Source organism: Crotalus tigris, unplaced genomic scaffold (genome assembly GCF_016545835.1).
Source record: "Crotalus tigris isolate CLP2741 ecotype Arizona unplaced genomic scaffold, ASM1654583v1 scf7180000017663.5292952, whole genome shotgun sequence".
Taxonomy (NCBI): Eukaryota; Metazoa; Chordata; class Lepidosauria; order Squamata; family Viperidae; genus Crotalus; species Crotalus tigris.
Window position 1 is genome coordinate 4,724,647 of NW_024096550.1, and position 17,852 is coordinate 4,742,498.

The 17,852-nt window shown below is 45.2% G+C and overlaps 1 protein-coding gene across 2 annotated transcripts; it reads right to left on the minus strand.

Annotated features, from left to right (window-relative positions):
• Positions 1-1,657: 1,657 nt before the first annotated feature.
• Positions 1,658-16,807, minus strand: LOC120304918 (cytochrome P450 26A1). Of its 2 annotated transcripts, XM_039336032.1 has the most exons (8): positions 15,197-16,799; positions 12,846-13,637; positions 12,518-12,742; positions 9,676-9,972; positions 9,277-9,426; positions 5,108-5,242; positions 4,097-4,249; positions 1,658-2,142 (listed from the first exon to the last, which is right to left on the minus strand). In XM_039336032.1, the coding sequence occupies exons 2-8, from the start codon at positions 13,140-13,142 to the stop codon at positions 1,807-1,809; spliced, it is 1,593 nt and encodes a 530-aa protein (XP_039191966.1). In that variant the 5' UTR covers positions 13,143-13,637; positions 15,197-16,799; the 3' UTR covers positions 1,658-1,806. The 2 variants fall into 2 exon arrangements, with proteins under 2 accessions (XP_039191966.1, XP_039191967.1); XM_039336033.1 differs by having other exon boundaries at positions 9,910-9,972; positions 12,846-16,807.
• Between the last annotated feature and the right edge of the window lie 1,045 nt (positions 16,808-17,852).

A 17,852-nucleotide genomic window follows, 5' to 3' on the forward strand; every position in this document is an offset into this window, starting at 1 on the left:
AAACCATGCCCCCTGTGGTCCATGGAACCAGTCCCTGGTCCCCAAAGATTTGGGGACTATTGCCCTGAAGGAAATAGTTTATCAGGATCTTTTAAGAAAAGGCTCAGGTCTATGCATGGAATGGAAACTGCATTGGTCAGGACCTGGGTGGGGAAGGAAACTTTTCCTGACCCTGCTAGACCTCTCATTGATGTGCAATATGGCACCCTTCTGGGCCACCTGCAGAAGTTGGGGATTGTAGGCATGGTATGAATCATTTTCAGGTTTCATATTATAACATGCAGATGATACATCGCAACCCCAGGCCAGACTGGTGATACCCTTAAAGTCCTGTTTCAGTACTTGGAAGCTATAAGGGTCTGGGTCGGACAGTCCACTCTTAAACTGAATGCAAGCAAGTCAGAGTTAGGTAGAGTGGCATTATCCCTGTTTAAAAGAGATCTGTAATTTGAGCAGCCTTCTGGATGTGCAACATCTTGACTTATAACCACAACTGAGAGCATAATTGTCATCGCTGAGCAATGAGTCATGTCCAATTTTATGACCTTTTTTTGTGCCATGGTTGTTAAGCAGGTCACTGTTAGCTGCTAAGTGAATCATGCAGTCAAGTGAATCCAACTTCCCCCATTGAGTTTGCTTGTCAAAATCCAGCTGGGAAGATCACAGATGGCTTTCACATGACCCCATGACACTGCAGACATAATACATGCTGTTTCCAAATACTCCCAATTTTGATCACGTGACCATGGAGATGTTATGATGGCCTAAGTGTGAAGACCTTTCATAAGTCATTATTTTCAGTGCCATTGAACCGTTGCTAAATAAATGGCTGCAAGACAAGGACTACACATAAAGGTCATAACCAGGAGCACTTTTCCTAATTTTGCTTGTGCATCGGCTGTGATACAGCCCGGGGAAGGAGGACCTTGATACAGTAACTCATGCCTTTGTCAGATAACTGAAACCTGCTCCATATGGACTTGCCTTCAAAGACCTTTTGGAAATTGCAGTTGGTTTGAAATGCCCTGAGACGTGCACTAGTCTGCCTTTGACAGTGGGACCAGTTACCATTGCTGTTGGTCCTTCAGTGGTTATTAGTAAGCTTTGGGGTGCAATTTGCTGATTGCTAACCTACAGAGCCCCATATGATTTATTGCAGTTATCTGTAGGACCATATTTCTTACTGGAATAAGCCCAGCCAGTCCTATCTATCCCCAGACGTTGCTAGCAGTTTCTTCGCTTTGCAGAGGTAAAGGGGGCCTGAGACTCAGCAGCATCACTTCTCAGAGGTAGCTTGAGAACAATCTCCCAGGGGAGACCCAGTTGAGTCTCTTATGGACCGCTCCCCATAAGCAGTTCGCAATGGAGTTTTCTGGGCTATGATACTGCACCGGGTTACTGGGTTCAGGTTTAATTTTAACTGTGTCTTTTAACGTTTGTGTGATTTTGTCTTTTGACATGGTCTGAGACTTCATAATTGCAATGGTCTTTAAATGTGATAAATATCAGTCTTCAGAACTGTGCTGGTGCGTAGTTTCTCCAATATTTTGCCTATAATTGCTTTAAAAAGTTTTGAACAGGTTTCTTAAATAAAACTTTATTTCTATAGAAATAAATTTATCCAGTTATGAACCCCAAGGATCCGCAATTATAATGCTTGCTTTAAAAAAAACTAAGTTTAATATAAGAAACATTTTTAAAAGAACACTTTATAAATAACTATTATGACTTTATAAAGTTAATTATACAACATTGAATTTAAGAGATTATAAAAAGCCGATGTGCAAGCTTTAAATGGAATTAGTCTCAGCCTTTAAAAGTGGTAAATTTTGTAGGGAGATCGTCTACTGGATAAACAGTGGGGCCGGTCTTCATTATTGGAGGTCCATTTAAAAGCTGCCAATCACAATTCCGGGCCAACTCTACTGTGAATATTTTGAGAAGAAGTTTGGCAAACTCTTTGCCCACACAGCTTCTCAAGCCTCCTCCGAAAGGAATGAAACTAAATCGTGATGCATCTTCTGGGAAAGGAGCCATGAAACGGTCAGGATTGAATTCTTCCTTGTTGGTGAAAAGCTCAGCTACACTGTGGGTGTCACTGATGCTATATATAACATTCCAGCCTTTTGGAATCTGGTATCCCTATGAGAAACAGACACATCATGAGACAAGCCAGCGTTAGATGCATTTGCTTCTGCATTTGCTTCGTATAACCAGCCACTTTATAACCTGTCCATCAATGCTTCCTAAGAGCATATGAACAATTGAACAACAAGTAGTTGAAAGAACTGTTATAAAGATGATTTACCATTATAAAGATAATTTATCTGGAAGAAGAGGGCAATTCTGTTGAACTAATTATCTAAATATTGCAGCTCAGGTAATTCTGACATTTTATTTCCCCAATGCCTTATACTTTTGTAAAGCTTGAAGTTTACCCAGGTTACTGACCCCTGCACTTATGGAAGGAAGGTCAGTGGGGCAAAGACTGACATTCAATGATTACTGTTAGCAAGTATGGTGTACAACAGCCTTCTGCAGCTTGGCTGAAGGCCATGTTGACTGAGGGATTCCCGAAACTGCAATTTCAACATAGAAAGAAGGCACCAGGTTGAGATGATTGCAATTACTAGAGTCACATAGAAAGGTGGCCATTTTGAACTTTAATACACTTTACTACAAAGGCATTGGAGAAGAAATTTCTAAGTCTCCAGGCTATACTCTAACCCACCAAGAATGACTCATGCAGAGAACCAAGCTTCTTTGTGTGGTTAGTCTTCGGAATTGATTACTTTTTGAGAGATAGACATAATTTCAAGTATCACTTCCTAAGCACATACAACAAGCATTTAGGAACTACTAAATACAAGTAAAGTAATCTGCTCAGAGGTGAATTCCTGGCTCGGTAGGAGGTGATACCCCATCCAACATGCATTTGTGTATTTGTGTATGTGTGTGTGTGTGTGTGTGTGTGTGTTTAATTATACATAATGCTAACACCTCATTAAGCCACCTATTATTTGTCTATTCTTCATCAGTGAATGGATTGCCAATGAAGAAATTTATTCTAACACAATTAAACAAATTATGGAACCCTAGAAGATATCAAACCAGTGGAGAAGAAAGTCTAAAGAAGAAAACATTCTAAAGCCTACTTAATGTGTCTTTGTGTTCATTGCAACACAATAAATATGATTTTCTTGAATATTTCTATTGCTTTCCATTTGTGAAGTAGATTTTTGAAATCCCCAAGAAATATTTAGTAGAGGGTTAGGGTTGTCCCTTCATTTAATTCCACAAGAATCACTAGCCATGATATTGCCAAAACTACCATCTCTCTGTCAAAACTGACACTTGCCACCAGAATAGGAAAATTTGTTTTCAACAACTGCCCTACACCATTGCACAATGGACTTTAGGAGGAAGGACCTCTTTGAACATTTATTTTTATTATAGTGGCAAGAGGCATTTATTGCCCAATGGGCTGAATATCTCTTCTTCTCCTTATGATATAATGATATATTCAGCTTAGTTAATAACATTCTTAGTTAGTGCCTAAGGAATACAGGTGTGCACAAAACAGACGAACGTGTTTAATTTTGTGCCCTGGAAATTTGGCTGAACCATTTCAGATCAGCCATGGTTCAGCACCACTGAAACATAAATTCAGTTCAGATTGTTGAGGCAAAACAAAATCTGAACAAGTACTATATATGGCCAGAACACTGTCCATTTCCTTCTTTCCTTTCACCAGATTGCAGCCCTAAATTTTCCCAGGGTCTTTCCTCACCTAAGCCGTTGTTATTAACGGCCCAATGCTTATTCCCACTTCCTCTGACCCAGTCACTTCTTCACAGAGCAAATCCACTCATAGACCACAAAAGGGTCCCATTTCATTCCATGCATGAGCTGAAACATCCCAAACACCATCTCTTGATTCAGGCCATGGATCAGCCAAACAAGCTGTTCCATACATAAAATATTTCAGACCTAGAAGTATTAAAATATATTTTAAAATTTAAAAGTCTTTCTAAATCATCAGCCTTACACAAGAGATGCATTTAGGAAATCACAAACTTCATGATCTCTTACTTACATTGAGCTCAAAAGTTTTGAGGGCTACCCTGAACCCCCCTGGAACTGGCGGGCTGAGTCGGAGAGTCTCTTTGACAACACAGCCAGTATATTTCAGCTGCTCCAGGACTTCCATTCCCAAAAGCTTCTCTTGACTGCAATTGCCCAACAATCCCTAGAAGCAGAGGATATATCATGATAAATATTAGAAGAGATGTAAAGCAGAGGCTGATTTGACTAATAGAAATTCCAAAAATATGCAGCATCTCTCAAACAAGTAATTCATGGAGGAAGAAACCCTCGCAGACTAAACCAAAACATCACCAGTATTTTCTGTGCACAAATCTAGTTTGATTTACTTTTTTTTTCTTTGCTTCAGCCTTCCTGCTACATTGCATTTTTCTTCACAAGTGGAGAAGATTTCTCATTGGGTTTCCTGGAATACTGCAAAGCTATGTACACATCCAAGAGGCTAGATAGTATTTTGCATAATTTGAAAACAGAGCGAAAGATTCCATATAAATTGCATAGGTTACTGTATTGTTTATAATTATATGGTGAGATTAAGCCATCTATTTAGTTTTAAAAAAACTTGAATATATTTGTATGCATACACACGGTCCATGCTAAGGACCTCCTGTCAACTGCAGAGGCCCCACTGATTATTTTGATGAAAACTGACTTCATATTTTTACCATTTTGAAGCTGGAAACACATGGCCACTGTCATTGTAAGCCCTAAATATGGGCAGGTTATATTTTTGAAAGCACAAAGAAATCTCAAATTCCACTCCGCATGCCACATGATCATAATCAATTTGCAACCCTCTAAAGACTTAACTGTGACCCTCAGCCAATTAAAAGTAGTCATATTTGATAAATAATATCTGGCCTGGTTTAGTCCATGATTAAAATTAAGTTAAAAAGCTACAGCTACCCACTACCCGGATCTGTGCTTTTTGAGGGCCGGGTCATTCTGCTTCATGCCCTGTCCAAGCTTTTTGCCTAGAATAGACCTTGAAAGCAAGACTCACCTTCTCTTGCAATTCCTTTCTCACTTTTTGTAACACTTTAGGGTGAAGGCTGAGGTAGGTAATCAGAGATGTGGCTGCACTAGCTGTGGTCTCATGCCCGCCAAAGAGAAGTTCGGTTGCAGATTCCTTGAGCTCCTTTAGAGGAAAGAAACAAAGAAAGTGATCAGGTTGTATTTTGCACAACAAGATACTTATGAATCCAGTTCTTTGGGCATGAGAGTCATACCTAAACGTCTGCAGGTAAAAGTGCTTTTTTGGTTGGACATAAACCTCTTTTCCATGGCTTCACCTCCAAGAGCTTTTCACGGTGGATGCAGATACCTTCCTCCTATTCTCATCTAGCCACATGTCATCCATCAATCAGCCTCAGAATTTTTCAGGCAAATTTCTCTCCATTATACAGGTAGTCCTCAACTTACAACCACAATTGAGCTCAACGTGAGACTGTTAACTGAGCTTTGCCCCATTTTACAATTTTTTTCTTGCCACAGTTGTTAAGTTAGTTGTTAAGTGAGTCTGGCTTCCCCATTGACTTTACTTGTCAGAAGGTTACAAAAGGTGATCACATGACCGCGGGACACAGTGAGGTTTAAACAGGCAACGAATCTGACCCGGAAACTAGTAAATCAGTGGTTGCACTGAGATAATCGAAGGCCTCTAAGCACGTTCACACTAAGTTCCCTCCAATTGGCTCTTAATGGTCAATCTTGCTCTGTACTGTTTTTATCTTTAACAACACACAATCTTGCACTTATTTCCAACTCAGAAGCGAGCCTTACAAGTACACAGATGATTGCACAATCAACCTGAGGAGGGGTTGAAATTCCTCACGGTGCTTGGCGTCTCTGGTGAAAAAGCACATGCAACTCCTGCCCAGGATGTTTTCGTGTACAGGTAGTCCTCAATTTACAACCACAAAGGAGCCCAAAATTTACACTGCTAAGTGAGAAATTTAAGTGAGTTTTGCCCCATTTTATGACTTCTCTTGTCACATTTGTTAAGTGAGTCACTGCAGTTGTTAAATTAGTAAAATGATTAAGTGAATCTGGTTTTCTCATTGACTTTGCTTGTCAGAAGGTTGCAAAAAGGGATCACGTGATCCCAGGACACTGCAACGGTCATAATTATGAACCACTTGCCAAGCATCCGAATTTTGATCACGTGACCATGGGGATGCTACAAGGGTCATGTGAAAAATGGTCATCAGTCACTTTTTTCAGTGCCTTTGTCATTTTGACTGGTCACTAAATGAACTGTTGTAAGTTGAAGACTATCTGTACCTTTGTTTATTGGAATGAGCCACAAATAAGGACATTTTTCCCTGCAATCCATTTCCTGCATTCTCTTATACACCTCTACATTTGCAATTCCTAGTTTAAAAAATGAAGACGAGATAGATATGCTTAATTATTACCTAACCCTTGGGATCCCTTAAAGAGAATGTAGTTTAGGGCAGAGGTCCCCAACCACCAGTCCGTGGACCAGTACTGGGCCATGGCCTGCCAGCAACCAGTCCACATGAACAAGCAAAGCCCCATCTGCAGGATGCAGGCAGCACACAAAACCATGCACCCTCCAGTCCACAGAAAAACCTCTCTCCAGGGAACTGGTCCTTGTTGCCCAAAAGGTTTAGAAACGGGGACTCCAAAAGAAAAAATTAAAACTAATAGATTGCACTCCCATTAAATTTCATGCTGGTTCTTTCTGTGACAAATGATCCACTTATGTCTAAGGACTGATAATATCAGTCTGGTTTTCCTACATATAGCATACTAGAGCCATATTATTGCACTAACTATCCCATAATAATCAATTCTTAGAATAGGTTGGTCTCTCTCTCTCTCATATACATACATACACACACACACACACACACACACAGACATTGTTCCCCATGGTTCTTCACTAGGAGAGGAAAGAGAAGACTTGGTAGTGAGAAAATTACCGAAGTCAGGGACAAGCTCACCACTTAAAAATGAATTGCAGTCTAACAGATCTAAAAGATTACTTTGTTCTAAATTAACTTTCTGCCCTCAGTTATGGTGGAAAACTATGTCCAAGTCAAGCTGAAGAATTGAAGGCTGCCTTATCATTTATCTAAGGCAATAAAATCTCTTGGGCCAATCCTGACCTTACTTAGGAATCCTCATTGTGAACAGCAGTGGGGGATGAGAGAGAGAATTCCATTGGGGATTTTTTCTCCCAATATGATGGCCCTAATCTGGTTTAGATCTTCACATCTCGCTTGGCCTTCAGCTGAATGCACAGAGCAGAAGGCAGTTTCATAGTCAGAGAATCATGCTTGCAATATGTAAAGGCTAAGAGCAGGAATGTAAAAATAGAAGTGAAGATAGTAGAGATTAGAAGGTGGGGAAAGCAGCCAAAGAAAAATTGGCCAATAGTGAAGATGTTTGGATAAGCCAATGGTCATTTGAAAGCAGAAAGGCCACCATCTGTTTGCCAGAGCAGGAAAGGAACAAGGAAAACGTGAATGTAATGGAGTGCAATTGAATGGCAATTCCATTAAAGATACGGGGGAAGGAATGTTGGAGGCAGGGAAGGGATAAAGTGGGTCAACAAAGAGGTGGAGAAATTATCATTGAAGATTATATGGTCCTTGATGGAAATGAAGCACTTGCAAAAATAGCTTCCTTTTTAATGTATTGTCCATGTAATTCTTCTGCCTGAAAGTCTGTTTGGTCACCTGAGCTCCCACACCAACTCTAAACTGGGACAGTTTATACCTACATTTGTTCACTGAAGTTTAGAAATAGGTATCACTAGGGGAACTGAAGTTTGTCTCCAGCCTGCTCCCCTCTCCACATATTTCTCCAAGAGTTCTCATCAGTGAACCTGACAATCATAAAACGCTCAATCAATATTCCTTAAGTGCTCATATTGATTGGGAAGCACATCTTCCAAAACTTCCGTGTCTTTTAATATAATTGCAAACATTTCAGGACCATAGACTTTCTTTTTCATAGAAGGGTGGGGTTTTTCCATGGTTAATTGACCCCCATAGACCAGGGGTCTTCAAACTTGGCCCTTTTATGACTTGTGGACTTCAACTCCCAGAATTCTTCAGCCAGCTTTGCAAAGCTGGCTGAAGAATTCTGGGAGTTGAAGTCCACAAGTCATAAAAGGGCCAAGTTTGAAGACCCCTGCCATAGACTATTAAACTGGGCTCATGGTCACTGAATCATAACCAGCCATGCATCTGTGTTGAAATAATAAGTTAAAACAAGGTTGGTTACTATTCACTCATCCCCCCCCCCCAAAAAAAGCTCTAAGCAATGAATTTAAACTGAATTCAAGCAACTGAAAGCAACGTCGCATTATAATCCTTTTCAGATTGGGAACCATTGTATCCTATAAATACTAAATTAGAAAGAATGCAAGTTATATAGGGCTTGTTTCTGAGAAAATGTGCACATGATCACCTAATGAACATCGGCACAAAGTTGAAGAAAAACAAGAGAGCAAGAAAAATCTAGGATCTCTGCATGCTGAAAATCTTGGCACATAGCAAGGAGTTAGGTCTCCAGGATTGCACTTAATGAAAAAAGCCCATCAGAAGACAAGCAACTCCCTCTTCTGGACTTTAGTCAGGATAAGAGCTATTTCAAAGCATTGAAGTGAACCTGGAGAAAACACCATTTTTGAAAAGAAAGAAACAAACATCTACATCTGCTTCAGGATTAGACCTCTGGAAATGCATACATCCAGTCATCTGATAGGAAACTAGAATTGCCAGATGCGCACAGGCAACAGATCAGCGGGTATGACTTTTACAATTACAGGAATAGAGAGAAAATGTTATGTGATGCTCCAAAAAAGAAATGTATCTTTCTAATTAATTTTCCCACCCACAATAAACTATAGGTTTTTCTGGATCTCAAGCCTACTATGGCATTTCTATACCTGGAAGAAGTTATGTCTCCATTACTTTGGGCTCTGTTGTGCAGCCATGACAGCTATATTCTCCTTCAACCTAATTTATAATTAGCAGATATCCTGAAGACTTGCATACAATACAAAATTATTTTCCCCCAACTCAGTGTCAGCCAAACATCTTTTCCTGTTTGACCAAAAGGAGAAACTACACAGAACAGTCACCATCCACTTCAAAGAGTTGGACTTTGGAGACTTCATGGTGCTGAAAGACTCACCTGCATGTTGAGCTGTTCTCCTCTGCTTTGGGTGTGCTCTATCAACAGCTGCAACACATCTTTATAACCATTGGAGGGCTCCTTCTCAGCCAATTTCACTCGAATGATCTCTTCAATTTTGGCATGGATGACATTCCGTGCTTTCAAACCCTGGAAACAGAGCAGGATTGTTTTGAGTCTTTAATACAGGACTGTGTTCATGATCTGAGAAACACAGCTTTTCCCCTAAAGCAACTTTGGCAACTTTTAAGACTTGTGAACTTCAATTCCCAACTGGCTGGGGAATTCTGGGAGTCGAAATCCACAAGTCTTCAGGTTGCCAAGGTTAGACATCTCTGCCTACAGTAGTTCTATCCCATCACCTAAGTTTATATAGAGAGCCAAACTTCACGGGTTTACCTTGTATAAGCCACTGAAAGGCACATAAATTGGCAGGGAGAAAAGGTTGCGGATCATCTCTTCAAAGGTGTCCACCAGCTGCTGCTCACTCTTGGAACCTGCCTGATTGGGCTGGAATCCCAGTAGAATGCGCATTGCAATCCGGAACATGAGGCGCTTAACTTCGGGGTAAACCAATAGGCAAGAGCCACTAGCAGAACTAACCAAGAGCCATCGCTTCAAGCAAGCACACACCTCCTCCTGGATGACTGGGGTATAATGCTCCAAGGCTTCCCGGGAAAAAGCTTTCATGATGACCTGAAAGGGAAAAAGGAGGGAATATTACTATTAATCGCCTCAGTTTGATGGACGTTTGGAGGCTACAGCTGAATTATTAAACCTATCCAAAGTCTCCATCGGATGAATGGTATGGGGTTCTCTTTCATTTTCTAAAGCTGGACTAATTTAATCATTTAACATGTTTCTTAAAGAGGCAGTAAAAGCTTCAGTATGGTTAAGAGAAAAACCAGCTGAATGCACCTTCAGAATCCAAATGGCTTGAACAATGAGATTATAACCCTGAGTTCATATACTGAAATGAAAATCCAGCTGAACTCAAGTAGGCTTTTTCCAGATCAATGCAGCAAGGATAAAACTAGATGTCTCTAAGGAACCTAGGTGACTTCAGGAACTAAAAGCAATAATAACGTGTTCTCCTTTTTAAGGGAATCATTTATGTCCCAAAGAGCAGTGGTTTGTTTTGAGCTAAATAATTGATTTTTTCTAAGAGTAGCTAACATGGATTTGGCTTTTTATAGGGAATTCAGTTCAGTTCAATCATTTCTGAACTCAGAATCCAAATTCTGAACATATTTGCTTATCACACAACTGCATTGGTGATCTTAGGTTCTGGGAGGTGGGAAATAGAATAGATCCTATGTTTGTCTGTCTCTGTTTCCAGGACCTTTGCCATGGGTGAGGACTCTTCCTCAAAACTAAGCTAAAATGCTATCTTCTACTCCTTGAGCTAAGAAAAAAAATCCAACATAAATTGAATTGTTTCTCCTATACACACACAAAATTCCCATTCTCTGTTCTGCCAAGGAAATTAGGCTCACAAATGGTGCTATTTTTTATATACCTTCTTACATACACCCCCCCCCTTTGCAGATCAAATTAAGGAGAGGGATTGGTGGATTTCTTTGTTTCCCCTACTAATGGGGAAAAGAACGTACCAATCGCTCTCTCTATGGTATCATGGGGTTCATTTAAGTTGGTTGTTTTGAGAGATGGGCCCTTTTAAGCCAAAATGGACATGGAGATCAGTGCCCAGTAGGCAGAGGCTAAAACAGACAACAGGCACTAGATAGGACCCAAACTCTGACAATACTCTCAACCTAATGTATCAGCAAAGCATGCCAGATAGAATCAATCACAAAAATTGCATTTGGGATAAGATGCAGTAAGCCATTTTAAATCCAAACATCAACAAGTGACTTTAGATATGAACTGGGGATGAGTTGGAGGTAATATAACAAGGACATGATGGAAAACATGTTGCCAGGAGATGTGTATGCAAATAGGGACAATTTATCCATTCATTCCCGAGACAGCTCAGGATAAAGCCAGCATAAAAACTGTCCCCTGTTGCTAGTCCTTACTCCACTTTTACTTCATCATCAGGACCAACACTCCTGATCACACCCACAAAGATCAGCTGACCTCATCCTTAAGATAGTAGACAATAAAATCTTACACACCTTGAAACTGTAATGTGAAACTGGCTGCAAGGGAGAAAGGCTTTTGTTCCTTTGTGGCCTCTAAGGTTTAGCAAGATCCATGTTCACAATATCTTCTGCATGATGTATCTGTGCAATATTCATGCAACTAAACTGTTGATTAATAAAAGTTCTCAGAACCGGCCTGGGAGACTTTATCTGCCATCAGACAAAAATCTCAAAAACATGAGATTGAATCACTAGATGGACTAAAAAGGAACAAGAGCCAAGAAACTACTACTTTAAAATTGACACACCTATGAGGAGAACTTCAGCAATTTTCCCCAGCCAGGACAGAGAAGGTCAGTGTGGTCAAGATATGGAGACAAAACTTCTCTCTTTTCAAATCTTCTACAACTGCCAGTGAGCAGAAAGCGATTACATGGACTTTTGCCCCTTTTTTGGCACACCTTCCAACCAAGGAAAGGAAATACTTTGGAAAGGGCTGGGGGGGGATGTCATAGTAAGTCTTAAGGTGTGGTGGGTCGGGGCGCCAACCCCTCTTTATGGCCTCTAGATTGCCCCCGTTGCTTCTGAAAAAGAGTTCTCAAAGGCGCCATTCATTTTATTGGAGCCTGTTTTATGGGGAAGGACCTTCCCCAGATGCGTTTTAAGGTACTCCTCTGGGGTTTTCTCTTCCCTTCTTCCCTCCTCCTTTTAAAACGCACCCTACAGCCCGTTTACTCCGAAGCAGGCCCGTCTGATGAATACCGGGCCTTTTTTTCTTTTGGCTAAAGTTACAAGCTAAAACATGCATCGCACACATAAAAAGTGGGGTTTAGCCAGCTCTCCTTAAAACTTCACTCGCCTTCAGTGTAAAGGTTTTCATCTAAGACTCGGGTCCTTTGGTTGTCCCGCCACAATCACATACATACATACATACATACATACATACATACATACATACATACATACATACATACTCCATCTCCTCTCTCATAATTAGGAGCCCAGATCCCGCGACAAACCTTCCTCCCTCTGTAAGATAGCGGCCGACCTCTTTTTCCCACCTGCTAAACTTCCCGGCCGGACCAGGGGCTGCTTTGCCACGCAAGGGAAGGAGGTCCGTTTTCCACCCCACTCACCTTCTTGCGGTGCTTGTGCTGGCCGTCGTGCAGGCTGGAGAGGCAGCCGGAGCCCAGGATGATGCGCACCGAAGCCGGCCAGTGCACGGCCACCAGCCGGTGTTCCCCCAACAGGATGTGCCGCACGTTCTCCACCCCCATCACCCGCACCGTGGGCCTCCCGAAGAGGTGCGTCTTGTAGATGTGGCCGTATCTCCGCCGCTTCATCGACAGGAATTTCCGACGCTGGGGAGGAAAGGGCGAGCGGCGGAGTTGAGCCCGGGCGCTCGGGTCGGGTCCCGCTCCCCCAAACGAGAAGGCGCGGTGCCTGCCGCCCTCCTCGCCTTACCTGCAGCACCAGCTGGAGAGTTTCTCCCAGGAAAGGCAGCCCCATAGTGCCCGGCGGCAGCGGCAAGGGGCAAGCGGGATCGCGGCCCCGCAGGCAGTAGAGCTGCCAGAGTTTCACCGAGGCCAGGCAGAGCAAGAGCGGCACCAGGACGAGGGTGCCCACGGCGCTGGCCAGCAGAAGGGAGAAGCCCATGCTCGAGCGGAGGCGGCGGCGGCAGCGGGCACCTGCCTCCTCCCTCTCGCCGAGCGACGGACCGCAACGGCTAAGCCCCGCTTCGGGGACCCCTTTTATACCCATCCTCGCCCCCAGGTCGCTGCCCACTTTACCTTGGTCCGGACGATCAATTAGTTCATCCAAAGTTCAGCTTTAATTGCTGCTGGTGGCCAGCAAGCTCCGCCCCGTCGTTTCCTCCACCCCGCCCTGCCCTGGCTTCAAGCCTTTGGGGGGGGGGGGTTTGCGCCCTCCCGTCCCCGCCCCTTCGCCAAACCGCGGGCCCGAAGCGGGCGAGGTCTCCTTTCACTCGGGCCCGCTAACAGCTCCGGGCGATCAGCTCCTGGGGGTGTGCGGATACTCCTTCTGAAGAATTAAAGGGAGCTCTGCAGCTCGGATCCCAAGGCGGCTGTTCTCGGAGCCGTCCTCTTTACACCTGGAGAAATCGGGCATCTCGCTCGAGCCTCAGGGCTGCGTGGGAAGCAGGTGCGGCGGGGCGTTCGCGCGTTTGCTCGCAGGATCCGCCGGTTCGGCCTCGCCGTGCCATCCTCAGTGTTTCGACCCCGGAGTCCGCCCTTGCAACTAGAAACCAAGCCATAGGAACAGCGACTAAACGAGGGACTGGCAATCCAAGTAGAACAGGGTAAAGCTAGCAGCGTTGATTCGGAATCTACCGCAGTCTCTTGTTCCCTGGTTGGGTTCACGCGTTCTGTGGCATGGTTTGGTTGGGCTTAGCGCGGGTGTAAAACTGAAGCCGGTTACGGTAGATTTAGGGTTAAGCGAGATGCGTGAACCAGGTTAATACGTATGCGGGTTACACAGCCTTAAAAGCTTATTCCCGAAATAGAATAACTCGGCGAAAAATCTGCTTGCGGCCGCGCAGGGCTTCTTCTGAATAAACGCGCCTCGGGATTGTGCTGAGCAGCGGAGCAACCAGATTTTTCACCCAATTAAAGGCAAGTGATTCTGGCTATTCAGGGGCAGCGCGGCGGTCCCTTCCTGCTCCTCGTTTGCTCAAAAGTAAATTCCTAAATTCGACGGAGGGTCTTTAAAACCTTTCCGACAATTGTCCGCTTCTGAGCAGCCCATTATTAAGACGCCCAGTTTTTCGTGTTTTAAGCGGCAGCCTACTGAATTCAACGAGATTTATAGCAGTTTAGCCTTCAGTCCTTCAGATATCACATGTAGCACCCATAATCCCCAGCCAGTAAAGGGAAAGCTAATTTGAGCTGCAATGGTTGTTTTAGGGTTCCTTTAGTCTCGTTTCAAGGCCTAGGAGTTTTGCTTCGATTCCTCCCTGGAGAACCAGCTTTTCTCACAAGCCAGGCTGAGCCGAATTTCAGCTGGTTGGGCATAATAGACCTCCTTCGGCAATTGAAAAGCTCTAATAGATTTTTTTTCCTAATCTCATTGAAAGTCCTGAACCTCGAACGAGTTTACTCTGTTCACGCAAATTTGGGTATCCAAAATTTACCGCAATATAAACTAACCAGGTTTATTCTCAAAACAGATAAGCCACGGCCAATCAACCAATAAACAGACTTATGCTGGTTTGTGACCACAATAAAGATATGATTTGATTGAAAAGGCTTAAAGTGTTCTGGAAATGCGCTGTGAGGGTTTTCACCGAATTGGTTAAGCGTGCTGAGCAACCGAAGCCGCTGTCTAGACGCCTTTTCTCGCACAGTAAACGTTGAGACCGTGGAGTTCCTAATTATGTATGTACTTAAAAATAACCAATTCCTGGAAAGGCGGTTGCTTCCTTTCGTTTTACCAGCCCGTGATGCAGCCCAGCACAAAATGAAGACTCGTGTTATGTAAGAAAGGAAGAGCGAACCTGATCCGGGCATTTCTAAATAAATAAAAAACCGACTGGACGCGAATCGTCAATTACAGTCTTGACCAGCGCTCGGTCCGGTTTCCTACTAACCCAACCCCATTCCCTCCTAGTTTCCCAGCGTCGGCGTCCGGAAAGGCAGCGGGACTGCCTCAAAGTCACCCAGAGAGTTTCATGGTTGTAGGATCCGGATCTCCTCGATCAGAGTCCATCCCTGGCTGGCCCACATTCTTAAAAGTTATATCCCTCTTAAGTATTTCCCCCACTCGAGAAGTTGCGAAATTCCTCTATGAATAATAATTACCTGTGAAAATCCTGAGCATTGCTGGCAGCTAAATTGTTGGCAACTTCCTTGAGTCAAACTATTTGGGTTTAAAGTCACCTTCACCGCCTGCCTGCCCTCGGGTTTTCCAGCCTCTCCCTCGTTTGCGTTCTGCATGATATGCAGAAATGCAATTTATCTCAATACTTTTTCGGGCATGGAAATGAAACGAGTGAGGAGGATTTGCTGAATTCCGGCCTGCTGTTTGTTATCTAAAGGCGTATACCGTTCGCGAGTTAATCTAGTTTCACTTTGGCGCCACAAGGTCCATTTGGTTTCCTGTTCTCCCCTAACACCTCAACTTGATGAACAATGTTATTGAACTGGGAACTTTGCTCAGGACTTTAACCGTTCTATTAGAGCCTTCCACACCTTCTGCAGAGTGGAGATTTTGTAATTTAGATGATCAATGTTAGACTTCTCTACCGTTTTGTCCATGACTACTTTTTAACCACCACCTATGGGAGGTTTCATCGTTTCTCCAGAGACTAATCTGAGCTTGTTGTCTCTGGAGGTTTGCTCTTCACCGATCTAGGCAACCTTCTGATGCAGCTATGTAAATAATTAAGTAATCAATAATAAGCTTCATGCGATTAAATTAGATCTGTACTGTTAATCCCCTTCCCCTCATGGCTCTGGTGGGAGGGAAATATCTGTAGGGATCCGCTCCATCTGGCTTCAGATTTGATCTGGTTTCGAACCAAATAGTTGTCACACATATTGAGATCGAGTCGGTCAAGTTTTGGTAGCAGTTCCTCACTACTGCCTTCATAGGCATCGTCATTCTTGCACCGGAGAGCCTTGGAAAAAGGAGAGTACGGGTGTCCAGAAGTGAGAAGCCATTAGATTCGGATCCATAGGCATATCTTCAACTGATCGGCAAGAATTTGTGACCACCAGCCCCCTCCCCAGAGAGATGACCGCCTAAACTAGAGAACAACACTGGTGTAGTGGTTAAAAGTGGGAGACGGTTCTAGTTCTGCCCGAGGCAAAAGCCAGCCGGGTGACCTTGGACCCACCACTCTCTCCAGCCCTAGGAAGGAGACTACCCGAAACCACTTCTGAAAATCTTGCCAAAGGAAATGCAGAGACTTATCCAGTCAACCAGGAATTGACGAAGGCAGAAACAGAAGTAAAATTAGATGGCTAAAATCTGGAAGTGTAAGACCCCCAGGACGACCGAGTTTGGAGTAGACTTGGCGTTCGTTCGCCCGCCCCCCACTTTTTCCTCTTGGCCAACGTCCGTCAGGAATGGCTTTTGGGGTCAAATCCCCAGCTCAGGAGACGCGCCAATCCCGCCGGTGGGCGCCCCTTCGACACCGCCTAAGCCTCTCCCGTGCTGAGGAACGGGCCGGCCTTCGGCCTCTCCCCCTAAAAGTAATCCTTGGCCTTCAGTTCACCTCACAAACAGGAGTTTATATTTACATTCGGGGGCCTGCGAGGAAGAATCCGCACCACCAGCAAAAAAAGAGATGCAGCAAATCCTCGAACTGGCGAAGCGCTGTTAATCGCAGGTTCAACCGCAGGTCAGCGAGGGGGGAAAAAAAGGTTAGGGTGGCCAAAGGTAAACACGCGCCAGCGCCACGGCTTCTCCTGGGCCCTGACTGGCGCGGGCGGGCGGGAAAAGGTGCCCCTTCGCCCCGCTCGCAAGCAGCCCCCGCTCTTCCGTGCGGGCAAAGCGGCGCTCAGCAGCCTCATTTCTGTGGGAACGAGGACCGGGAAGGCCGAGAAGAGGGGCCCGGACGGGCCGGGCAGCGAAGCGTTAGCTCCAGAGGCCAGAAAAGGCCCAGTTGAGAGAGCTTTGGGGCGCCTTTCCGGGCAACTCAGCCTCGGGCTTCGCCGTTGCGTGACGTAAGGCCCGCAACAACCCAGACAGCGGGAGGGGGGGGGAGGAAGAGGAGATTGCGCAGCCAGGGGCCCGGCTGTCTCCCCCATGCTCTCCCCAGAAGTCGGTCTCCCACAGCTGAGGGCGGTTACACCGGCACAGCCTCTTTTCCACGCGCGCCCTTTCCACCTGTCGACTAGCCAAGTCCCTGCCGGCAGCGGCGCACGAGTTCACTCTTTCGATCGGGGCGGGGGGGGGAGGCTTTACCAACCCCGGAGGCGAATTGGAAGCAGCAGCCGCCGCCCTTGGAAGATCGGCCGCGCAATCCGTGGCGCGCAGCCTTTAGACTCGCGCCTGGGCGATCCAGCCTGAAGGAACAACGCCGCCCGGAAAGAAGTGCGGAAGAGCCTCGGCCTGGACCCAACGGGCTCCATCGGGGCTGGACTTCTCCCCCCTCCCCCCTGCGTTGCGAAAGCCGCCACGTTCTTCGCTCACCGCCCCCCCACTCCCCTCCCCAGCCCCGCAGCCGGGCCTGACTTCTGCTGGGTGGCGCTTTGGGTGGGGCTCCTCGGATGTGAACGCGGCCAGGTCGCCTGCTTCTCCTCGGCGTCGGCGCGGGCTGTGGCTGCCTCGCCGCGCAGAATCGTTCGGCGCTTCCAAGGCGCCTCTCTCGGGCGACCCTCCCTTCCACGATCGCCACCGCTTTTTCCCTTCCAGAGAGCAGAAGCCAAGAAATCCGCGCTCGGAGAGACTCCCCTTCCTCGCCGGCGGTTTTGTGTGTGGGGGGGGGACCTCGGCCTGTAGTCCGACAGC

What these genes read in the sequence shown, in the direction of transcription:
- LOC120304918 (XM_039336032.1), bottom strand. Translation starts at nt 13,142, where the DNA reads ATGGGTATAAAAGGGGTCCCCGAAGCGGGGCTTAGCCGTTGCGGTCCG. An exon ending in GAAAGGAATTGCAAGAGAAG is followed by an intron (nt 4,250 to 5,107) that starts GTGAGTCTTGCT and finishes CTCTGCTTCTAG; the next exon opens with GGATTGTTGGGCAATTGCAG. An exon ending in TCAAAACTTTTGAGCTCAAT is followed by an intron (nt 2,143 to 4,096) that starts GTAAGTAAGAGA and finishes TGTTTCTCATAG; the next exon opens with GGATACCAGATTCCAAAAGG.